At 33.4% G+C, this 24,604-nt stretch overlaps 1 protein-coding gene across 1 annotated transcript; it reads right to left on the bottom strand.

The window, feature by feature from the left end:
- Positions 1 to 20,110: 20,110 nt before the first annotated feature.
- Positions 20,111 to 20,920, bottom strand: LOC131643815 (cyclin-dependent protein kinase inhibitor SMR3-like). Its single transcript, XM_058914137.1, has one exon. The coding sequence runs from the start codon at positions 20,809 to 20,811 to the stop codon at positions 20,392 to 20,394; it is 420 nt and encodes a 139-aa protein (XP_058770120.1). The 5' UTR covers positions 20,812 to 20,920; the 3' UTR covers positions 20,111 to 20,391.
- Positions 20,921 to 24,604: the final 3,684 nt, after the last annotated feature.

Below are 24,604 nucleotides of genomic sequence, written 5' to 3'. Positions count from 1 at the left end.
TGATATTCTCATAGCAAGCAACAATGTTGAAGATGTGACGAGGGTGAAGGCTGAACTCAATAAGGAGTTCGATATGAAGGATCTGGGAGCTACTTCCAGAATTCTTGGAATTGACATTCGAAGAGATAGAAAGAAGTCTAAGTTATGTTTATCTCAAGAGGCATACCTACGGAAGATTCTTGAAAAGTTTGGTATGTCGAATTCGAAGCCAGTTGTGACTCCAACAAACCCTCAATTCAAGCTGAGTATTGATTAGTGTCCCAGTACTGATGTCGAAAGAGCCTATATGAATAGCATCCCATATGCTAATATAGTCGGTTCTTTGATGTATGCTATGGTCTGTACTAGACCCGACATAGCATATGCAGTAAGTCTTGTAAGCAGGTACATGGCGAACCCTGGAAAGGCTCACTGGCAAGCATTGAAGTGGATTTTAAGGTACATAAATGGGTCTCTGAATAGAGTCCTAATTTATGGTGGAGCCTTGGGTGAAGATAGTAAAGCAGTAATAGAAGGATATGTCGACTCTGATTATGCAGGTTGTATGGATTCCAGAAAATCTATTTCTGGATATGTTTTCACTATGTTTGGCACAGCAATTAGTTGGAAAGCAACACTTCAGAAGGTTGTTGCTCTATCAACCACTAAAGCGGAGTATATTGCATTAACTGAAGCTGTGAAAGAAGCATTGTGGCTTGAAGGTTTTGTGAAGGAGCTGAAACTTCAAGGTCGAGGTATCACTGTTAAATGTGATAGTCAAAGTGCAATACACCTGTCGAAGAATTCAGCCTATCATGAGCGAACTAAGCACATTGATGTGAGGCTGCATTTCGTCAGAGGAGTAATCGAGCATGGAGAAGTCCAAGTGCTGAAGGTTTCGACTGAAGACAATGCTGTTGATATGATCACCAAGTCATTGCCGAGCTGCAAGTTTTTCCACTGTATGCAGTTGATAAAGCTGCATGAAGAAAGCTAGTTTGTTCCCTTGATGTTGTAGAGTTAGATCCAAGGTGGAGATTTGTGAGATATTGGATCAAACTCTAGTATGGTCGAAGGATAGCTTCTTGGTTCGACAGGATTAAGCATGAAGTCGAAGGTTGTTCACATGCTTGTGTCGAAGATGCTAGGGTCGTTAGCATGTTAAATTAGGTTTTAGTGTTTAAACCCTAATTTGTTAAGTTAGCTTGCTTATTAAGTTGGCTTGTGTAATGGGCCTTGTGGAAAAAGCCCGTTAGTTAGTATGTTAGGTTTTATTATAAATAGCATACTAGTCTCTCATCATTGCTAAGCTGCAAATCCTAATTTGGGGTGAGAGAGGTTATTTGTTATTCTTGTAAACTTGTAATCTTGTTTTAAGAGAAAGTAAAAGAATAGCAGTTATAACCAATCTTGTGTTCCTCTTCTTCCTTGTCCTTTATTCTTCCCTTGTATTATACTTTGTTCTTGACATTGAATTCACAACAGGATGTTTCTCTCGTATATTCTCCCGTGTAAACGTGATATGTCGTTGTTCAATCAGGTGATTCAAGTCCACTGATCCAAATCCTCGTCTATCCAGAAGTGGCATTTATGGCTTTAGATAGTCGTTTTTGGGAAAATACAATCACATGCTTGAAGACAGTTTCTCCTCTTATTGAGGTCCTCATATTGGTTGATTTTGAAGAAAAGCCTTTCATGGGTTTCTTGTATATATAGATGGATTCAGCCAAAGAGAAGATAAAAAAAATTCAACAATGTTATGAAAAGGTAAACCTTTTTAATTTTAATTTCTTCAATGTTTTAATTAATTAATTTTCTTGTTGTTTCTAGTATCGAATTTTTAGTAATTGTATATATGGACCTATTTTGAAAATCATAGATGAACATTGGAATAACCAACTTCATAGGCCCTTACATATTATTTTAATCCTCTGTTCCACTATGAAGATGATTTTAAAGATGAGGATGCCGAAGTTAAAAATAAGTTGTTCAATTATTTAAATAGGATGGTAAATGATGCTACTGAGCACAACAAAATTCTTTATCTACTTATTGAATTTCATTAAGCTAGAAACATGTTTGGTTAAGAAGTTGCAAAGAACTCTAGGAAGAATATGTTACTTACTGAATGATGGGATTTCTATGGAGATATGTCTACAAAATTAAAGAGGTTTGCAATTCGTGTTCTAAGCTTAACTTGTAGGTCATCTAGTTGTGAACGTAATTGGAGTTCCTTTGAATCGTAATGAATTATTAATTGTTTGTGTGTAAACTTAGTTTTTATTTGTTTTGAAACATTGAGTTGAATTATTATTTACTTTGTAGGTTCATACAAGGATAAGAAATAGACTGCATCAAAAGAAGATGAATAACTTGGTTTATGTCATGTACAATTTGAAGTTGAATAGTAGAAAAGGAAAAACAAAAAATGTTGTTCTTTCATTTGAAGATATTCATTAGGATAACGAATGGATAACTGAAGATCCTAATGTTATGGAAGTTGATGTTGTTGATATTAATATTGTGCAAAGTGGTGGTGGTGGCAATGGTGAATTAGGTGGAAGTGAAACTTCAAGCAATACAACTTTAGTTAATGACGAAGAAGGTGTTTCATTTAGGGCAGAGTTTGATGATGATACTCAAGATACCGATTATTGGTGGTGATGATTTCACTAGAGCTTTGGTTATTTAAAGCCATTAACATAACTTTTTATGATTTTTTTTGTTGCTTTATGTAGTAGTCAATTAAGAAGAAATTAGTACTTTATGTCTTTGATAGAAACCCAAATTCAAGAGGAAAAGAAATTATATTATTAATGGAAAAACAGTAACTATTACAGAAGATAGACCCCTGTAATCCCAGAGCAAAGCTCCTCAGAGAAGAGACAATTCTCTCTCTGCCTAAACCATTTAGGTTCCTAAGTGAATAATTCTCTATCCATTCTCCCTTGATATCCCTCTCCTTTATATAACTATCATTCCCCTCTAACCAACTAGCCACGTCATCAACTAGAACTTATTCCTCTATTTGACACATTTGTTGGGCTTAGGCCCAAACCAAGTACCTAACAATACCCACCACTTGAAAACAGCCTTGACCTCAAGGCTGAGATATTGCATCTCTTGTTGCCAAATCTTTTCTCAATACAAAAACTTGCCTCTGCCAAATACAAAGTTTAACAACCCATGAAGCACCCCTTTCCTTCCTTGCAGATCAGAACTTGAAGGGATCCGTGAATGCGAATCCACGTTTGGTGGTTCCGATGGGGGTTAGAGTTTGACAACAACCGCTTGGATAATTTGAATCTCGTTAGTCACCACATGAAGGTCAGCATCTGGTGGTTCCGGCAACGGAGGTGGCCCAATAACAAACGCCTGCCCCTTTCTTCTTTGCATCTCATTCATTCTTCCGTTAAACATTGCTTTTGTGCCTTGTTTTCAGTAATCCGGTTCTATCATTTTATCAGCAATCTCTTTGGAATCAGATTCACTTTTTGTATAATCTTTTGCTTCACTTTCAACACTGAAGTTCATCTCCTCTAGCATTGATTTATCGTGTGTTTCTGTCATAGTTTCGGCTTTGATTCTTGATTTTGCACCATTTGTGCTCCAAATTCTCTGATCATAGCCATAGAAAATGAATTCCAGTCAGCATCTGGATGCTCTTCACACCAATAATAAAACCATAGCATTGCTCCTTCATCTTCCATGCTCATGAATGTCCACTGCAACTTATCATCAAAATGAATTTTGTTCTTCTCAAAGAACTTTTCAACCGCAGAGATCCAACCAATAGGATCTGTCCCCATAAAATCTGGTAATTCCCTCTTCATAGTCCAAACGTCCTCCATCGCTGGTTTTCCGTGTAGTTATCCGGCCGTTTTTGACAGTTTCCAGCAGTTATACGGAAGTTTCCGGCCGTTTCGGGCAGTTATACGGAAGTTTCCTGCAGTTTCGGGCAGTTATATGGCAGTTTCCAGCAGTTATCCGACAGTTTCCGGGAGTTTTTGACAGTTTTCAACAATTATCTGGTAGTTTCCGATAATTTCCAAAATTCCAGCCGTTATCCGGTTTTAGCAATTCATTGGCTCCGTCTCGAAATCCGGCAGGTCGGACCAATTTGATAGAAACCCAAATTCAAGAGGAAAAGAAATTATATTATTAATGGAAAAACAGTAACTATTACAGAAGATAGACCCCTGCAATCCCAGAGCAAAGCTCCTCAGAGAAGATACAATTCTCTCTCTGTCCAAACCATTTAGGTTCCTAAGTGAATAATTCTCTATCCATTCTCCCTTGCTATCCCTCTCCTTTATATAACTATCATTCCCCTCTAACCAACTAGCCACGTCAGCAAATAGAACTTATTCCTCTATTTGACACATTTGTTGGGCTTAGGCCCAAACCAAGTACCTAACAGTCTTTAACTGCATACTATACTATTTTGTTTGTTTTATTATAAAGTTTTTTGTGTGAAGGAATTTGTTATGGTGTTTGATATTTAAATTTTGAAGTTAATTGGTGTTCTATTATATATATTTGTGTCATATATGAGGCATTTATAAGTTTAAAAATATATGTATGTCGTGTACGTGTCACTTATAGTTTTTTTCATTTTTAATTTTCCATAGACTTGTACGATTTTGCAAGTCGAGTCTACTGACCCTTTACGAGTCTGAGTAGACTCGCGAGTTTGACAACCTTGCATATTTGTAATTGAAACTCCTTTCATTTGCTCCCTTTTCTTATTCTGAACCAAACATATATGTAATTAAAATCTTCCACCCTCTTCCCCTCACTTACCCTCCCTTTGATAAAAACCTCTCTGATCTTCTTGATTGAACTAAAAAGAATTTAAAGTATATAATTTTTAATTGAGTGCAAATTGTTGATGTATGGTTCAATCTGTGACGAAAATATTTATTTATATTTATGAATTAATGTAAGAAACTTGTTAATATTTATAAATCAACAAATTTAAATACATATTAGCGCACAAAACTCTCAAGAGAAAAAACGATAATTATTTTGAAAATTTATTATCTGATTATACAACAACAACAACCAAGTCTTATCTCACTAAGTGGGATCGTCTACACAAATTAATTTGTGCCATACTGTTCCATCTAAGACCATGCTTATATCGAAATCGTTAATCTCAGGATCTTTCTTAATTTTTTGTGTTTCTAAGTATTCCTCTCCCTCTTATTGTTTGATTTTCCTCTATCTGATCTACTCGTCTTACCATAGCATCTACATGTCTTCTTTCTACATGTCCAGACCATCTAAGTTTATTTTTCACCATCTTCTCTACTATATGTGCTATCAACACTCTCTAATATTTTTATTTTTAATTCTATCATGTCTAGTCTTACCACACATCAAAGTCAATATCTTCCTCGTGTGGATTTTTAACTGCAAATATTTGACCTTGTACAACATCGCAGGTCTTACGGCAATCCAATAAAATTTTCCCTTCAACTTGACCAATAACTCCGCGTCACAAAGAACCCTTGAAGCTCCCATCCATTTCAGCTATCTAACTTGAATTTGATGATTTACATCTCTTTTTATTTCTCCATCATTAGCCCGTCTTATAGTATTCGACTATGATATTGACAAATTAAAAAAAATAAATTTCACTATCCATTAGCAAGACTTTGAGAGGAGTACACTCTTATTCGGATCTCTAACCTATAAACCTTCACCAATAGGTCAATTCTTTAAGATTGAAAAATAATACTATTATTAATATATTGATGATTTTGATATTTTATTCTTATAATAAAATATCATAAGTCAACTGAAAATATTGATATTATTCTAACATCATCATTAATTCAACTTTAAATTCAAAATATTTATTATTGAGTATGAATTTATAATAATTATTATTATTTCACTTACATAAAAAAAAAAAACATCATTGCCCAAAAAATAAAATTAGATGGAGTATTAAGGTAGTACTTGTCTATGAAGGCAGAAACAAAAGGAATCATGTGTAAGCATAACATGGCAAACCAGTTTAGAGACACCTTTTCTTTTAACTTTCCAATGATTTTCCCTTTTCTTTGCTGGTTCCTAATACAAAGTCATGTGTGTTTCTGATTTCTATCTTGTATTTCTTTTCCTTTACTCATCACTCTTACTTGGATGACCACCTTCTTCTTCTTCTCCTTCTTTTCTTGTGGCAATAAAGTGATTCAATAAAATACAGACAATAGACAACCGTATCAGAAAGTGATTACCCCATTCTTTTAATCATTCACTTTATTTTTCACGTTTCTTCCAGTTGTCACTTGTTCTTACCAATCACTCTGTTTTCCAATTAATTCATTTGCATTTCTACTCCAACAAACTAAATTAATTTTGTCTATATACATAAATATTTTTCTATTTTTAAATCTCATTTTTATGATTGTTTTTATTTATATGTCAAAAAATAATAATAATTAATAATATTTTAAATGTGAAAAAATAAATTATATTAATTTATTTTAAAAAAATGTTCTAGTATAAAAAAATACATTTAAACTTAAATTTAATAATTTTACTAAAAACAAAACTTGGAAACATTTTGATAGGAACCGGTCCCTACTAAAAAAACAACATAATTATCATCGATAATTTTGAATGGAGTAAAAAAAAGTTGTCTTCTTCGAAGAAATTTTTTTTTTTTTTTTTTGGTGAGAGGAATAAAAAACAATACATATGACAATGCATGTAATGTTTGGCCTTTAACTAAATACTACTATTACAGATTTAAAGAAAGTCACATCTTAAATTTCTATATATGTTAGGCTGGTCCCCAACATAGGTTAATCCTATAATCAATTCATATGATCCAAAATTGGGAAGATAATAAATGGAGCTATTGCACCGTCAAAAATTGTTATTAGGATGGTTTTTCTAAAAAATAGTAAATGTTAAAATTGAACCTATTACTATAGGATTACTATATTAGAAATTATCTCAAAATTTTCAATTAAAAAAAAGGAATTATCTTAAATTGTGAAATTTTGGTTTTGGTGTCAAGTGTTAAACCACACAAGAAGTCCCATCTATCAGTTTGATTACAACAACATAAAACTCATTGGTATATAAAGACTGAAAAACTCTCAGCTTTTCTAAGTGGAACTTATTGAAGTAGCTTTTAAGATACTATACAACACTAAAATCAGAATAGATTCCTAACTCAATCTGAACATGGAATCACATGTTGGGTCCAGTGTCAATATAGACTAAACCCAACCTACCCAACCCATCACATTCATGTTATGATTAAGTAGTTAGTTAGGTAATTGATTAATTGTTTATTTGTTTAGCAATTTTTTTTTTTGGTCTATTTCAAGCAAGTCATAATCTCTCAAATTTTGAGCTTTGTTGTGACAACTTATATTTACGGTTGTGATTAACATTGGATAATCGATCGGTTTAAGTTGAAATCAGGCCCAAGACTTAAATCTCACACAAACTGCTGTTTTATTCAGGCAAAAGTTCAATTTCAATCGATAAAATTTTAGTTTTTAATAAATTTGATTAAATCGGTTTGACAAATAAATCAAGTAAATGTGATCGTTTAATATTGACCGTGCTAAATCAAAATTTTAGAATAGCCCAAAGAAAAACTATTCTTTTATTATTGAAAAAAGTTATTAAGTTATAACATTTTCAATATCATTTTAGATTGATTTTGTCATTATCATAGTTTAACCCACAAATTAAATAACACTAAAAATTTTATATTACATGTATTGTATTCTTGTGAGTATACAAAGTCACCGTTAAATTATAAAAAAATAATAATTTGACAACATTATGAATCACGTTTTTATTATGGATCGGCCCTATAATAATAAAAACAATTAAAATAAATATTAATTGGGTTTAATTTTTGACGGTTCCAAAATAATCATCTGATCCGACCGAAACAACCATATGCCACCCAAAATTTTCCATCCTAGTTGTGATACAAGTGTGAATTAAAAGTCACACATTGTTTTGAAAAATGGAGGTTGAATACTTTATAAGTGATATGACTCATATTCCTAATGTCTTAAAGTTTTATGCGAATATGTTGAATATCTCTGATTTAATAGTTGCTCTTGACCCAATGTGGTTACTCCCATCATGACCCATCATATATAATTTGTATGTTTACTCATAACTTAACGAGAATCTCTCTAGTACACTACAATTAGTATCAGGAGCCCACCCCGAGTCGTGTTAGTTACAAAATACTATTTTGTTAGTTAGTTGGTTGCAAACTACTGGTGTTGGTTAGAACTCATCAAGAACTTATAAAGATCCTCTCTCTCACTCTCTCCCACTTTCTAATTTTAAACCTTGTACCACCATCAATTCCAAAATTTGATGGCTTTAACTATCATTGAGTATAATTGACGGAGAACCTTTTATGCTCAAAGGAGTAGTGGCTTTAACTATCGTTCGTTGTCATAACACTATCTATCACACCTGAGCAAGTTAAGGTGGACGGTGACACCAAACTCAAAGACTTAAAGGTAAATAATTATCTCTTTCAATCAATTGGCCGCTCTATCCTCAAGACAATTTTGGTATGTAACACAACAAAGGATATTGGAACCCTGACAAGAAGTATCAAGGATCTACAAAGGTGATAGATGCTCAATTACAAGCTCTTTGCATAGATTATAAGATTCTTCACATGTTTAAAGGTGAATCTGTCATAAATTACTTTGCAAAAATACTTGCAATTGTTAACAAGATGACTACTCATTCATGAGGAGAAGTAGTGTGAAATTGTAATTGTCCAATACAACAAGATTTGAATATGTTGTGTGCTCCATATAATATTACAATGATGTCATTGTCATGTCCATTGATGAAGTGAAAATTAGACTCCTTGTGCATGAACAAAGGTTGAAGGCGCATAAGGACAAAGATAAAGAGAAAGTTCTAAGGATGTCAAATAATGGGAGCACTTATGGGCGGAGTAGAGTTCGTAAAAAATTAAGAGGGTGTAGTAGAGGTAAACTAGCAAAAAAGTTTGTAAAGTGTTTCAAATATCGCAAGCTAGAACATTATCATAATGAATGTTCTATTTAGGAGGAGAATGCAAATTTTGTTTAATTTGATGATAGTGAAGAAATGCGAGCAACAATGGTAAAGAAGTTTGGTTCGTTGATTCAGGTTACAGAAATCACATGATAAGCCCTAAGGAGTGGTTGTTTGATTTTGTTGAAACTTTCATAGAGAAAGAAATGGGGGTAGAGGGATGTCCAAATCAAAGAGTTTTGAAAATTCAAGGGTAAAATGATTCACTTGTTAGAAAATCGGTCACTTCGTGAGGGATTGCTCTAGATAAAGGGGCAATGATGATTATGTTCAAGTTGCAGTTGCCTTCCGATGTGGATAGTTATGAGAGTGTTGATACATTAGTAGTGTCTAGTTTGGTGACTAAAGAGGGTTGATTCATGAACTCGGGTTGCTCTTATCATATATGTCCAAAAAAATAATATTTTGAGACTTTGAAGCTGGAACAAGGTGGAGTAGTTCTCCTTGATAATAATAAGACTTGCAAGATTTACGGTATTGGTACAGTCAAATTTAAAATGTTCGATTATCATAAGTTTCTTCTTCCCAACATGTGATATGTTTTAAAGCGTACGAAAAAATTATTTGTTTGCTTTTAAATTATTGTATATCTCACATTCAAGTTGCAGTTGCCTTCCGATGTGGATAGATATGAGAGTGTTGATACATTAGTAGTGTCTAGTTTGGTGACTAAAGAGGGTTGATTCATGAACTCGGGTTGCTCTTATCACATATGTCCAAAAAAATAATATTTTGAGAATTTGAAGCTGGAACAAGGTGGAGTAGTTCTCCTTGATAACAATAAGACTTGAAAGATTTACGGTATTGATACAGTCAAATTTAAAATGTTCGATTATCATAAGTTTCTACTTCCCAACATGTGATATGTTCTAAAGCGTACGAAAAAATTATTTGCTTGCTTTTAAATTATTGTATATCTCACATTCAAATTTTGCCATGCATTTTAATATAGGCCTGTTAAGTATTTTAACTTTAAATACTCAGTAATTAATGCATTTATATGAGACCCCTACAGATTCATGAAAGCATATCTACATTATTGGGTCGGCAAAAATATATTTAGGTGATATATGGTAAATGTACATTAAAGTATTTTTTTTTTTCATTAGGAACATCCTCTTGGCCATGTAGCCCCCACCTGGCGGTTCATCTCTAATCCTGGAATCATTTTCATGACAACGACGCATCCAATGCTTTTAGTAGTTGTAACCTCTCTTTCCTAATTATATTCTTTTCCTAACTAAGTTGTGAAAAGTAGTACTCCTAACAATCTTCGTTGAAACTTGTGCTCAATTACTTCTAGTTTACCTTTCTAGTTATAATCATTAATCATCTCTATTTCTTTGCATACTAGTAGTAGTACCTTGTATAGTGTATATTCCTCAATTTGGTGAGCCACAATGTTGTATATGACTCTTTATTCCTTATCCAAGTTAGTAGTTACTCCTCCATAAAGTATTCTATGGCTTATAGATCAAGTTCTCTTTCTTTATACTATTGTTGGGTCATTTTTACTTAATTAGATTGGAGATTTTATACTCCATCATGTTCATTCATATGGTGATTAAACCTTTTCTTTCTCTCTCATTATTGTATTACTCACGCCCACCTTTTAGGACATCTTAATGAGTGAAGACAAAGAAACGTAAATTTGAAGTCACGGGGGTTTAATTTATGCGTTTTTAGAGAAATAACATCCATATGATTTAGCCTAAAACACTTAATTTTTTTTATCATGGGTTTCATGCACTGATAATATTATGTGAGGCCTGATAGGTAATTATATGTGAACAAACTCTTGGAGAGTTCAAAAAGATGTGAGTAACAATTATTTTGAGCCGCTCAAAAACTCAATACGGTATAAACTCAATTATGATTTATCATATAATCACATGCGTAGTTAAAAGTATGATTCAGACATAACTTATTCTATTTATTTTTGTGATTTATCATATAATCACATGCGTAGTTAAAAGCATGATTCTGACATAACTTATTCTATTTATTTTTGTTTATTCACTAATTTGAACGTCGAAATATTAATTTTGCATATCCACCTCGCATTGCTACATTCTTCACATCTAGGATATACCTCATCAATTCACTGATAATTTGGTTCTATCACTGACCAATAACTAACTAAATATTTCATGATTATAAGAGAGTGAGATGTGACATATTTATTAAAATTTTAAAATATTAGATATATGAGTCATCTCTATTATTAATTTAATATTTAACTCATTTATAATTATATGAGACTTAAACACTCACACTTGAGTTTAATAATCTCTCGCTAAAATGTCAGTTTTCACGTCCTATTACAGGATTCAACTCGTGATTTATTTTCTGCTCTCCCACGAAATCGAACAAAGTTGTCTAATACAACTTGTTGAGAGTTCGAGGAAGGCGGGGAACAACAATTTGACAAATGCTTGGAGAGAGAGAGAGAGAGGGAGAGAGAGATATTTCATCTCCACCCAAAATATTACAGCATTAGATATGTGAGTCATCTATTTTATAAATTCATTATTTTATCCAATATATAATTGATACACGACTTAATTATTCACATTGGAACTCAACAATTTATCATACTAGACATAACTTTTTCTTTAGCAAAATATTAATTAGTAAAAAAAATGTGGAAGACGGGTTTCCAAATGGAGGGAAACACTGTCGACTCACACTTGAGTGGGAGTGTTGAGAATAATGCAAGTGTGAGTATGGATAATAGTCCTCCATTGGAAATGCATGTGGTGACTTGAGCATATATAAGTGGGAGAACTCACTCACCTATCACCTTAAGGTTTTAGGTGGAGAAGTGATGTATCTCCCACAAAGGTGTGTTGCTCAAGTGGAATGTCCCGGAAATTAACAATGCTCCCGACTCGACTCTCCCCCGATTGTTGCGCTAACAAATGGTATCAGAGCCTTTGGTTTCGAGAAAGGGACCGACTTACTTGTAGTTGAAGAGAGTCAACGGATACAAGTGTATGTGGAAGAGGAGTTTCCAAATGGAGGGGGAGCATTGTCGACTCACACTTGAGGGGGAGTGTTGAGAATAATGTAAGTGTGAGTGTGGATAATAGTCCCACATTGAAAATGCATGTGGTGACTTGAGCATATATAAGTGGGAGAACCCACTCACCTATCACCTTAAGGTTTTAGGTGGAGAAGTGGTGTATCTCCCACAAAGATGTGTTCTCAAGTGGAATGTCCCGGAAATTAACAATGCTCCCGACTCGACTCTCCCCCGATTGTTGCGCTAACAAATGGTATCAGAGCCTTTGGTTCGATAAAGGGACATGCTTACTTGTAGTTGAAGAAAGTCAACGGATACAAGTGTATGTGGAAGAGGAGTTTCCAAATGGAGGGGGAGCATTGTCGACTCACACTTGAGGGGGAGTGTTGAGAATAATGCAAGTGTGAGTGTGGATAATAGTCCCACATTGAAAATGCATGTGGTGACTTGAGCATATATAAGTGGGAGAACCCACTCACCTATCACCTTAAGGTTTTAGGTGGAGAAGTGGTGTATCTCCCACAAAGATGTGTTCTCAAGTGGAATGTCCCGGAAATTAACAGTGCTCCCGACTCGACTCTCCCCCGATTGTTGCGCTAACAAATGGTATCAGAGCCTTTGGTTCGAGAAAGGGACCGACTTACTTGTAGTTGAAGAGAGTCAACGGATACAAGTGTATGTGGAAGAGGAGTTTCCAAATGGAGGGGGAGCATTGTCGACTCACACTTGAGGGGGAGTGTTGAGAATAATGCAAGTCTGAGTGTGAATAATAGTCCCATATTGGAAATGCATGTGATGACTTGAGCATATATAAGTGGGAGAACCCACTCACCTATCACCTTAAGGTTTTAGGTGGAGAAGTGGTGTATCTCCCACAAAGGTGTGTTGCTCAAGTGGAATGTCCCAGAAATTAACAATGCTCTCGACTTGACTCTCCCCCGATTGTTGCGCTAACAAAAATGGAATCATTGCAATTTTCAAATGGACCGTAAAAAAATGATTGATTTCAAGAAAAATCTTGGATCGCTCTAAGAAGCTTCTTTGTTTATTAGTTGTTTTATGCATCATTTGGTGCTTGTTTCTTTTGTTCGTTCAAACGGTTTATGTGCATCATTCAATGATCGGTTTTCTCAAGTTTCTCCAGACTCAAACATTAGTCTTTAATTTGCTAGCTTCAACGTTGATTTTTTTTATCGTTGTTTTTACGCAGTAATTGTAGCCCAAATTGACCATGAATTTACAACCAATTTGATTTGAAAAGCAAGGATCTCTGATTTTTGTTTTGATCATAAGAACATGTAAGAGACCATGTGTTGCATTTGACATATCTAGTAGCTCATTTTATTTATGATATAATCTTCATCTATTTTGTGTATATTTTATGTGGTTTATTTTCTTGTATATGTTTTGTGCTAGCTGTTTGTGGGTTAGAATTTATATCTCCAATTATCTTTTTTGATTTTATCAAAAATGAGAAGTTGTGTTGAGTCTTTATCTGCTTTATGCGCTTTATGAAATTATAGTATTGTATGTAATGTTTTTGGGGAAGCACGAAGGAAAGTATTGATCACGCTTGTTATACTCATGTCGACCTAATTACAACTGCAAACTGCCAAACATTAAAAGGGAAGACTGAAATTGCTCATAGGATTTTTTGGCTTGTCTTATGCCTTGTTGTCCATGAACAAATTAAGTAAATAAAAAAATCACTGGAAGTGTGATTTTAATAACAAGATCTCCTAATTCGAATTAGGGAAAAGCTTAATTCGAATCACATAACAACTTGATTTAATCATGGATAAACTTCTCATTTTGGAATTCATTTGAAGTGATGTGACTCGAATAAGAGATTTTCTTGATTCAAATCACATGAGTCGGATCAAAGGTGCAAAAACTGACCTTATGTTCTTGACTTAAGTCATTGTCTCATTTGACTCGAACCATAATTAATGTTGCTTTTGAATCTAATCAAAAGGCCAACGTTTACTCATTTCTATTGCATTTCTCTAGCACATATAAACAAATTTTTCTCTCTCATAACACAACTTGTAGAAATTTTATGCATAGTTTGCAAAAAGATTTTTGCATAGCCATCCACATTTTTTCTGAAACATAATTTTCTCTCTCAATTCAAACTTGAAGAAAATCTTTTTAATATGTTGAATTACGAGTTTTCTAAAAAGTGTGTACTAAAAAATTGTGACTCGAATAAGAGATTTTCTTGATTCAAATCACATGACTCCGGATCAAAGGTGCAAAATCTAAACTTTATGTTCTTGACTCAAGTCATTGTCTCATTTGACTCGAGCCATAATTAATGTTGCTCTTGACTCTAATCAAAAGGTCAACTTTTACTCATTTCTAGTGCATTTCTCTAGCACATATATAAACCAATTTTTCTCTCTCATAACACAACTTGCATAAATTTTATGCATAGCTTGCAAAAAAATTTTTTTGCATTGCCATCCATATTTAACATAATTTTCTCTCCCCATTCAAACTTGAAGAATTTCTTTTTAATATATTAAATTGTGAGTGTTCTAAAAAGTGTGTACGAGACTCTTTATGAAAATCATCATCTTTAACCTCTCACCAAAAATCCATTTTATGTGTTTTGATTTCAACTCTAAGAGAAAAAGTGTGAAGATTTAGTGTGAGGAGGTTCATTAGTGATTAAATGTCTTGTGAAGTTTTACTTTTTGATTGAAGATTCAATGTGTGTTTGGTTGTTTTCGAGACTAATATTCAGTTATGAAAAAGAAAAACTTCTTCTCCAAAGGGAAATTTATGTAGGATTAAGTGAAGATTAATGCAGATAAAATGTTGGAGTTTCTAGTTCCTTCGACAGTTCAAGGACTTGGACAAGGGAAATTTTGGTAGGATCTATTAAAGATTGATGTAGATGAAATCTAAGAGTGTTTTAGTTCTTAGAAGATGAACTGATTCAAAGTCGAGTGAAGTTCTTGAAGAATTTGCAGTGTAATGAATTGTGTTTAGCAAAAGAAGAATCAAGATTTAGATCTAAGTAACTTAGGGAAGTGATATCACAATGCATAACGTAACAGAAAAAAATCTTTTAGTTGATCGTTACGAATGATGCATGATTAGTGATATAATGATCACCTCTTGTAGCGATTAAAACCTTTGATGCTGAATTAGAGGAATGATCACAAACATTGAATGAAGAACAACATCTCTACTCAGTCCACACGAACAAAGTGCCTTCAATCTTAGTGCTAACTGCTAGGAACGAAGACTTTGAGTGTGTATATATGTGTGTGTGTGTGTGTGCGAGAGAGAGAGAGAGAGAGAGAGAGAGAGAGATTAAAACTAGGGTTTTACAAATGGAATTTCATCAACTATGTAAACTTCAGCACAAGGATTCTATTTATAGAACCAATTGTATGGGCAGGAAGGTAAAAAGCCCATTTAAAAACACTGTACCTTATGGTGTAGTGTATCTCACTTAAGTGCATGCTACCTTTACGTATTTCGTATTCCACTTAAGTGCGCTACACCTTACGGTGTTATACAATTCACTTAAGCGCTTTGTACCTTAGGGTGTTCCTTAATTCTCTTAAATACATTGTACCTTACAGTGTTTCTTATTTCACTTATTTATTTTATATCTCATCAATCCCTCCTTATGTGTGTGACTCTATAAATTCTCGTGACGTGGGCAATCATATTACAACACATATTTAATATAATAAATAGTAAGCGATATCTAACAACATATAACTGCTACCCGAGTCACAAAAATATCATGTGATTTGACAAAAATTTTCTTTGATAATGCATGTGTCTATAATTAACCTTTTACCTTCATGTCTATATTGAAGACAAGGAATATACCCTGGCATCCATGTCCAGTTCAATATTAGGCCCTTAGACATTTATCCTGTTACATAGGATGGACAAATTCCATCTAGGTCACTCATGTCCCTCAACATGATTTGTGGTGTACCCATTAATTGTCTTTATGGTCATCCAGTTATGGATAATGTTTGACAACAATAAAGTACTCGACTCCACATTTAGGGTCCATAGTGGTTTAAGGATAAAGGGAGCGAGTCAATATAGTATAAATATTACTCCTAGCATTCATACATATGTGAGTACTTGATAACTCTATATCTATGATCCATGAGATGTGATCATCAATCCATCCACATAATAGTCTCAATGCTTTAATGTTACTTCACTCACAATAAAGTTTGGCTACATATAATAATGTTCTTATGTTTAATGGTATCTCATGATTAAGTCACACTAATGTTTCATTAACTGACTAGTTATTCTAGAGACTTTTTTATTTTCGAAAAACAAACATAATAAATATATTCCTTTTAAGTATTAATAAATTCGATACAGGTACAAGTTCTAATAAAACTATTGGCCTCTATGATTTACACCAACCCTTAGCAGTTGAATTAAGTTTTCAATTTATCTGTGTTTATTTGTAGCAACTAAAATACTCATATGATCATCATATTGGAAAACTATCAAATCTTTAAATGGTTCATCATTTAAGACTAAATTAGGTGCAAGCAAGGACGACACACCAAACCTGTATAAATACTGGTGCACAGTTTTCTCTATTACACTCTTTTAATTTTTTGTATAGTTTGCATGTTCATAGAATTTATTGCTTTCTAGCATTGTATGATCTTAAAATTTTATCGCTTTCTAGAATTGTATGTTATTAGGTTAATCGTTCATAGTGTTTTAATATTTAAGTGTAGGTTTATGTTAGATTTTATCTACTAAATATTCTTTTTGGTGAGGGAATATAATTCTTTGAGGGGTTGTTTGAGAGTTGACTTTTGAATGGCTTTTGAAGGGTTTTATAGGGAAAGACATCGGACGGTTGCGTCTATATCTTGAAATATGTTTGATATTTTTTTAATAGGCAATTGATTAAAAAAATCGCACTAGGGGTGCAACCCTTACAACCAAAAAACTCTAATAAGAGTTGTAACTATTAAGTGGTAGCTTGTACCAATCATAGAAAATAAACCTAGACTTAGAGTTACTATTACATAACCATCTCCAAGAATAGAGCATAATGTTATAAATAATCACTTCATAGCTAAAGGAAGCATTTTCAAAAATAATGTTGTTTCTAGTGTTCCAAATACTCCATATAAGAGCCAACCAAATGAGATTGATTTTTGCTCTATTCTTTAAATTTTTCACCTTCTCTTGAATGCTTCCGAAATTCTTGAAATCTTCCAAAGAAAACTCCAATCCATTGCCCAACCAAAGAAAAATTCTATCCCAAACCACTTTCAAAACAAGACAATGGAAGAAGAGGTGTTCCAAAGTTTCCGGATGATTTGAACAAAACACACAATCTAGGGAGGGAAAATTAGACATACTTCTATGAGCCAAAAGATCTTTTAAAGGAAGTCTATTGATAAAGAATCTCCAAGAGAAGATTTTTATCTTTTTCGGAATATTTGCCTTCCATACAACATCCAACAATTTGATTATAGAAGTTGTCCAAGCCAAATCCTTAGCGTTAGACACCATCGTAGAAACACTAGAAACCAAAAAACAACCGTTAGAAGTTAGATTCCAATGGAAGTCATCAACATCGGTGTTATCCGGCTCGATTCCGGTTAATAAAACCTTTAAGTCCCTCAATTGAGAGGCCCCGACCGAGTCTCCCCCAAAAGAACCCGGAGGAAGCATTCGCTCAATACCAACAATAGCATCAATGTTCCAATTAAAGGTTCCGTTATTCCAAGAGACCACCTCACTAACCGCACAAAGCTTATTGGTTGAAAGATCGAACAAGTACGGGAAAGAGGCACTAAGAGTTTGATCTCCCAACCAACAACTATGCCAAAAAAGAATGTTGTTGCCTCTCTTGAACTTGCAATTGACCCAATCGGAGAATCCCTCATCGGAGCTCTCCTCCTTGAAATCGTTAAGAATAACATCCTTCCATCAAGAAGAATCCTCACGGTTTAGAACTTCCTCACAAAAGGCTAACACTTTGAGTTTTGGATTGTGATATCTCAAGAGAAGAAATTTACTCCAAATTGCTTTGTCCTCCTTCGAAATTCTCCACTTCCATTTTAAAAGAAGAGCTTTGTTCATTTCACCAACATCTCTAATTCCTAACCCTCCTTTCTCTTTGGGTTTACAAACATTCTTCCACTTCACCCAATGGATGCATCTTTTGTTGATATTTCCATTCCACAAAAAATTTTAAAAAATAATATAACTGTATATACAAATGTAGTATATGGTTTTTAATTTTTTTTTAAAAAATATCCCATACATTTCAAGATAAAAGCGCAACTCTCCAAAACCTTTTCCTCCAAAATCCTCCAAAAATCAACTCCCAAACAATCTTTGAGAAAATTTAAACTGATTTAACTAAAAGTTATTGCTGAGATAAAAATATAGCGAATTACTAAAATGATGGAAATTAATAAATTATTTTGTTCATGTTAAATTTGTGGAATTTTAAATGACACGAAAAAGTAAAGATTTTAAAATTTCCCTTTCACTCTATATTATGTAATTGCTAAATGGTTTATTATTGATCTTTTAAATTTTGCAAGATGCTCCTCCTATTTTTTTGAAAATATTAAATTCACCCTAAAAATTGTAAAAATTGCAAATAAGTCACTAATAACTAAAAAATTTACAAATTGTTTCCTTCAAATTTTTAAAAAATTGTAAACTAGTTCCTATTTTTTAAAATTTTAAATTAGACCCAGAACCTATTAATTATATAAAAGTTACCTAAAAAATATAACAATGAATAATTCAATACTCTATAAAAAAATTGAATTATTTAAATCACTCAAAATTTTAAATTCTCTAAAAAATTTCAATTACCTCATCCAAATTTAACCCCGTTAATTTTATATTTTTTGAGATTAAATTTAAAATTTTTAAAACAAATTCATAAATTTGAAAAATAGGGATTAACTTGCAATTTTTAAAACTTTAAAGAGACGAATTTGTAACATTTAAAAATTATTAAGAATAAATTTATAATTTTTAAAAAAATTAATATTCAATTTATAAATTTTAGCAAATATTGAGTTCAATTTGAAAATTTCTAAATAATAATAATAATAATAATAATATCAATTTGTCAATCAGATTTTATAGAATATAAGAGAAAATTTTAAATTATTAAATTTAACTTTTTTTTTTTACAGAATTATTAAATTTAACTTAGAACCATCATTTTAACAAATATTTATATTTTTATTAAATAATAACTTTTCTCAAATTATTTTATATTTTTTTACAATAAATTAAAAATAAATAAAAGAAATATCACTTTCACGCCATTATTCAGATTTATTACAATTTTTTCCATCACAAAACGACGAAAACATAGCCAGCGTTTTAAATCGGAGGTACATCACGACACGTGTCATCCATTTCCACCGCCTATCACGTAATCCTGTAATTTATTCCATTTTCTTTCACGATCAAACCGCGTTAAACAAAGTTCATGCAGCATTGTCAAAATAATCACCCTATAGATGCCTCTTGATATTATCCTATAATTAATCACCATTTTTCCATTAAAATATTATATTTACTATATCAACCAACAATTCACTGTATGTAAATATTACACCAAACCTACCAAATTAATATACCTTGCTTTCATTCCACTAAAATAGAAGAGATTTATTCCATTACGTAACGCTACCTAGCTAGCCACCAAAACCAACCACATCTACCCCTATCTTCAGAATATAATTATTCCTTTTTATTAATTCATAATTCAATAACTATATTATAATTTCTTAATTACTAAAATAACCCGCGAAAACTTAACATTTAGCTTAATTAATCATGTAATTAAGAAAAGCATAGAAACATAGAAACATAATAATTCTGAAAGTTCATCATCAATATATTCGGTTGGTGCGAACAATGATCGTTTATGAGAATCAGAAAACTCATAATTCAGGCATCACTATTCACGATCAATATTGAACAAATAACACAAAATTTGTATGGAGGTAGAGAATTCAACATTATGTTGATCGATTTCCATTGATTAATTCACATATACGATTCAGATCCAATATTTCACATCTTATACAAAGTGAAATACCTATATATATATATATAATTAACATATAAAAGAACAAAAAGAAAGAAAGAAATGGATCATCATGATTGAAGAAGAAGAGGAATTCGATAAAAGAAGAAAAATCGTGTAATTAATTTACGTAATTTAACCGGCGAGCACCAAGGCAGTGTTCGAGACTGAATTGCAGAGAGTTTGATTTGCTCAATTTTCATGTACAAGGACAAGTCCTCTTTGGAAAAGTGGATCTGAAAAACGCGTCCATGTCTTCGTTACTCGAAACCTCGAAGAATTGAAATTCATCCATAAGCTTCCTCTTACACGAAACGAACGGCTTCGGTTTCTTCGGCGCCGGCGGACAATTCAAGATCTCCGGTATTTTGCTTTCCTTCGAAGTCGGAGTCCGGTAACTCTCGTCGTTTCCGTTCTCTCCATCAACGACGGCGCCGTTGTTCTCGTTTTCGTTTTCGGTTTCGGTTTCTGGTTGTGTGACTGGAGACGACGGGATATCGTCGACAGGAACCTCAAGGATTTGATCGGAGGAGGGAACGTCGGCGTCAACGTCGTCGAGTTTGACGGCGGAGATTCGGAGTTTAGGTAACTGATGGTGGAGGTGGAGATCGGTGGACATGATCGGTAAAGGCGTGTTTGGAAGGAGAGAAAATTACTTAACGTGATGTGCGTGAAACTGCGTTTGTTAGTGAATATATATAGATAAGTTGGAATATGAGAAAAAAACTTTACGGAAAGCTTTGAAAGCGTGCTTTCGAAGGTAATAAAATAGAGAGAGAATGTGATGAGTTTTTTTATTTTTGGTTGGAGGTGAGGTATCACTATCACTTCAACAGTGTTACATCTTGTTTAATTTTACAGTTCACACAAGTTTAATTACTGTTATCATTATTAAATTATTATTATTATCATTTAATTCTGTTATAAAACTGTACATTGGTAAGAGTATATGGTGATTTTGGTCTAAGAAAGAAAATTCAGTATATTTAGTTTTAATTTTTACATTTAGTAACAATTTTTAACTTGCAAATACAAACAACCATGCATACTTTGAAATTCCCAATTATTTTGTCCTAAGTTCAAATTTACAGGATAAAGGATCGGTTTGTATTGTCTCGATTTTTGAATCAAATCATGTAGTATAGTTTTTACACAATTACAAATATTTTCACTACTGAAAATTGACTACCGTCCATGTTTGGACTTTTAATTTTTATCATCTACATGCACAGTACATAAAAAAATTATTTACCATTAAAAAAAAATGATAATTTCATTTTCAGGAGTGCACAATTGAAGAAAGAGAAAACGTATAAGATCTGTTTCGGTTAATGTGAGCACTATAGGAAACTTTAATTAATCTCATTATTCATGAGTACTAAAGTCTTACATTAAAAAGTCTTAACTAGATATGTTATCTTGCATAATTAAGTTACCACATCGGAAATATCTATATTTTTATTTTGCAATATTGAGGTTTTTTTATAGTATTGAGGTTTTTTTTATAGTATTTTTAATTTAAATAGAGGTAGATAATAATAGAATAAGAATAAATTGTTTTAATGTGGCCTATGTTTTATTGTAATGGCCCTGAATACTCCAGATGAGTGATGCTGATGCTCAATGAAAACAATCAACATCGGGTAAATTTATATTTTCTAAGAAAAAGTAACAACGTACTTGGGTAAACGACAAATGGAACTGTTCCACGTGGAAAGGTTTTTGACTTGGTTGGACAAAATTGTCCTTTTGAATGTTGAGTTTGGGAGATAAAATGCACTCGGTTGTAGGAGATAAAAGTAGTTCACGGAATAAATATCACAGTCCCTTGCTTTAACGAAGAGTGATTATTACTGATTACTGCTGGTAATGGAACGTTCATTTTACGTTACAGGCGCAAAAACTGCAACAGAATACTAATTACTCTACAAAATCAACCGCAAGAGGGACGATAGAATATGTATAATGGGGGATTTCAATGCTATAAGAGATGTTTCTGAAAGAAGAGGAGGAATTGAAGCTGGGTGTTTGAATGAGATCGCAGAATTTGATAACTTTATATCTGATGCAGAATTGATAGACATATCTATCCAAGGTAGAAGGTTTACTTGGCAAAGGCCTGGAGGTATAGTTATGAGTCGACTAGACAGATTTTTTTTCACAGATAATTGGAACAGAACTTGGTCGAACTGCTCTCAATGGTGTCTAGACAAAGGGTTATCCGATCATTGTCCGATCTTACTTTGTGATTATTCTCTTGACTGGGGGCCAAAGCCGTTTCGTATGCTAAAGTGCTGGAAGGATATGCAAGGATACCATAACTTCGTCATCAAAAATTGGAGGGACATCAAGGTTCAGGGGTGGGGAATGTTTATACTGAAGGAGAAATTTAAAAGGATTAAGGAATGTCTTAAGGAATGGCACAAGAATCACTGTCAAAATTTGGAAGGTAGAATTAAAGAGGAAAAGGAAAAACTCAATAGATTGGAAATCCGAGGAGAAAGCATCGGTCTGACTGAAGAAGAATTAATTGCCAAGAGCGAGATTTCATCAAAATTTCACAAACTATCCAATCTCAACTGTAGTTTGCAGTGGCAAAAGTCTATATTGAAATGGTTGAAGGAAGGGGATGTGAATTCCAAATATTTCCACAGTTATATTAACAAAAGAAGAAAAGATAATGAGATTTTATGCCTTGATATAAACGGAAGTAGGGTTACGGAGGTGAAGGAAATCAAAGACGCATTATTTGATCATTTCAGCCACCAGTTCGCGGGCAGAGAAACTAGAGTAATTCCGGAGAACTTATCTTTTAATCATGTTGAAGATTCTCATAATGAAGAATTGGTATGCGGCTTTTCAGAAGAAGAAATTAGAAGAGCAGTGTGGGAATGTGATAGTGATAAAATCCCAGGACCAGATGGTGTTAATTTTGGATTCGTGAAAGAATTTTGGGAGGAAATAAAACAACATTTTTTGAGGGTTTTGATGGAATTTCACGAACATGGCAGACTGGTAAAAGGCGCAAACAGTTCATTTATTGTGTTGATACCTAAGAAGAGTAATCCATCAAAAATTTCAGATTACAGGTCGATTGCGTTAATAGGATGTATTTACAAGGTGGTATCCAAAGTTCTCGCAAATAGATTAAAGAAAGTGATTGGACTAATCATATTTGAATCTTAGTCAGCTTTTTTTTATCAAATAGGCAGATTCTCGATGGTATTCTAATTGCGAATGAGATAGTGGATGAGGCTAGGAGGAAGAAGAAGGAATTAATCGTGTTCAAAGTATATTTTGAGAAGGCGTATGATTCGGTGGACTGGAATATCCTAGATTATGTGATGTTAAGAATGGGCTTCCATGAAAAATGGAGGAAATGGATAGCAGAATGATTGAATTCTACGGCGATATCTATTCTAGTCAATGGCAGTACGACTAAAGAGTTTAGGATGCAAAGAGGATTACGGCAAGGTGATCCCTTATCACCATTTTTATTTCTCATTGCTGCTGAAGGTTTCAGTATGTTAATGAAAAAGGTAGTCGAAAGTGGCAAATTCGTTGGGTATAAATTTGAGAAAGGGGCGGATCGATTCTCACATTTGCAATATGCTGATGATACGCTAATCGTTGGGGAAAAAAGATGGTTAAATATCCGAATAATCAAGGCGAACCTACTGTTATTTAAAGCAATGTCAGGGCTAAAGATAAATTTCAGCAAGAGCACGCTTGTAGGGCTGAATACTCCTGATAGATGGATTGAAGAAGTGGCAAGGATTTTGAATTGTAAAAAAGGTTCGCTCCCTTTCAAATATCTGGGCCTTCCCATTGGTGCGAATCCGAACAGAACTGAAACATGGAAACCTGTAATACAGGAAGTTAGAGGGAGATTGTCAAATTGGAGAAACATGTACATTTCATTTGGTGGGCGCGTAGTGCTTATTAAATCAGTCCTTCATGCGCTTCCGGTTTAATTTCTCTCGTTCTTCAAAGCTCCGACAGGTATCATTTCTAAATGAGAAACGACATTTAAACAGTATTTGTGGGGAGGGTGCGAGAACACTAGAAAAATCAATTGGGTCAATTAGGAAAAGGTATGTCAAACATATGAGGAGGGGGATTGGGTATTAGAAATTTGAACATGTTTAATTTGGAATTATTAAGAAAGTGGACATGGAAAATTAAAACGGAAAGAAACGGGTTATGGTTAAAAGCACTAAAGAATAGATATGGGGAGACAGAGGTTATGAGAGGTGATGTCGATAGTAAAGATTCGAATTGGTGGAAAAATATCTGTGAGATAAAAATAGGAGCATGGGAAAACTCAACCTACTTTTCTGTTAAAGAAATGTATGAGGGTTTGAATACTGCTGACCGGAACCAGTCCTCTTTTGCTTGGTCTAAGGTTTGGC

Source organism: Vicia villosa, linkage group LG1 (assembly GCF_029867415.1).
Source record: "Vicia villosa cultivar HV-30 ecotype Madison, WI linkage group LG1, Vvil1.0, whole genome shotgun sequence".
NCBI lineage: Eukaryota > Viridiplantae > Streptophyta > Magnoliopsida > Fabales > Fabaceae > Vicia > Vicia villosa.
The sequence above is the reverse complement of the archived record's forward strand: the minus strand, read 5'-3'. Positions and strand labels throughout refer to the sequence as shown.

Excerpts from the sequence above, each read along its gene's own strand:
- LOC131643815 (XM_058914137.1), bottom strand. The coding sequence starts at position 20,811 with ATGTCCACCGATCTCCACCTCCACCATCAGTTACCTAAACTCCGAATC.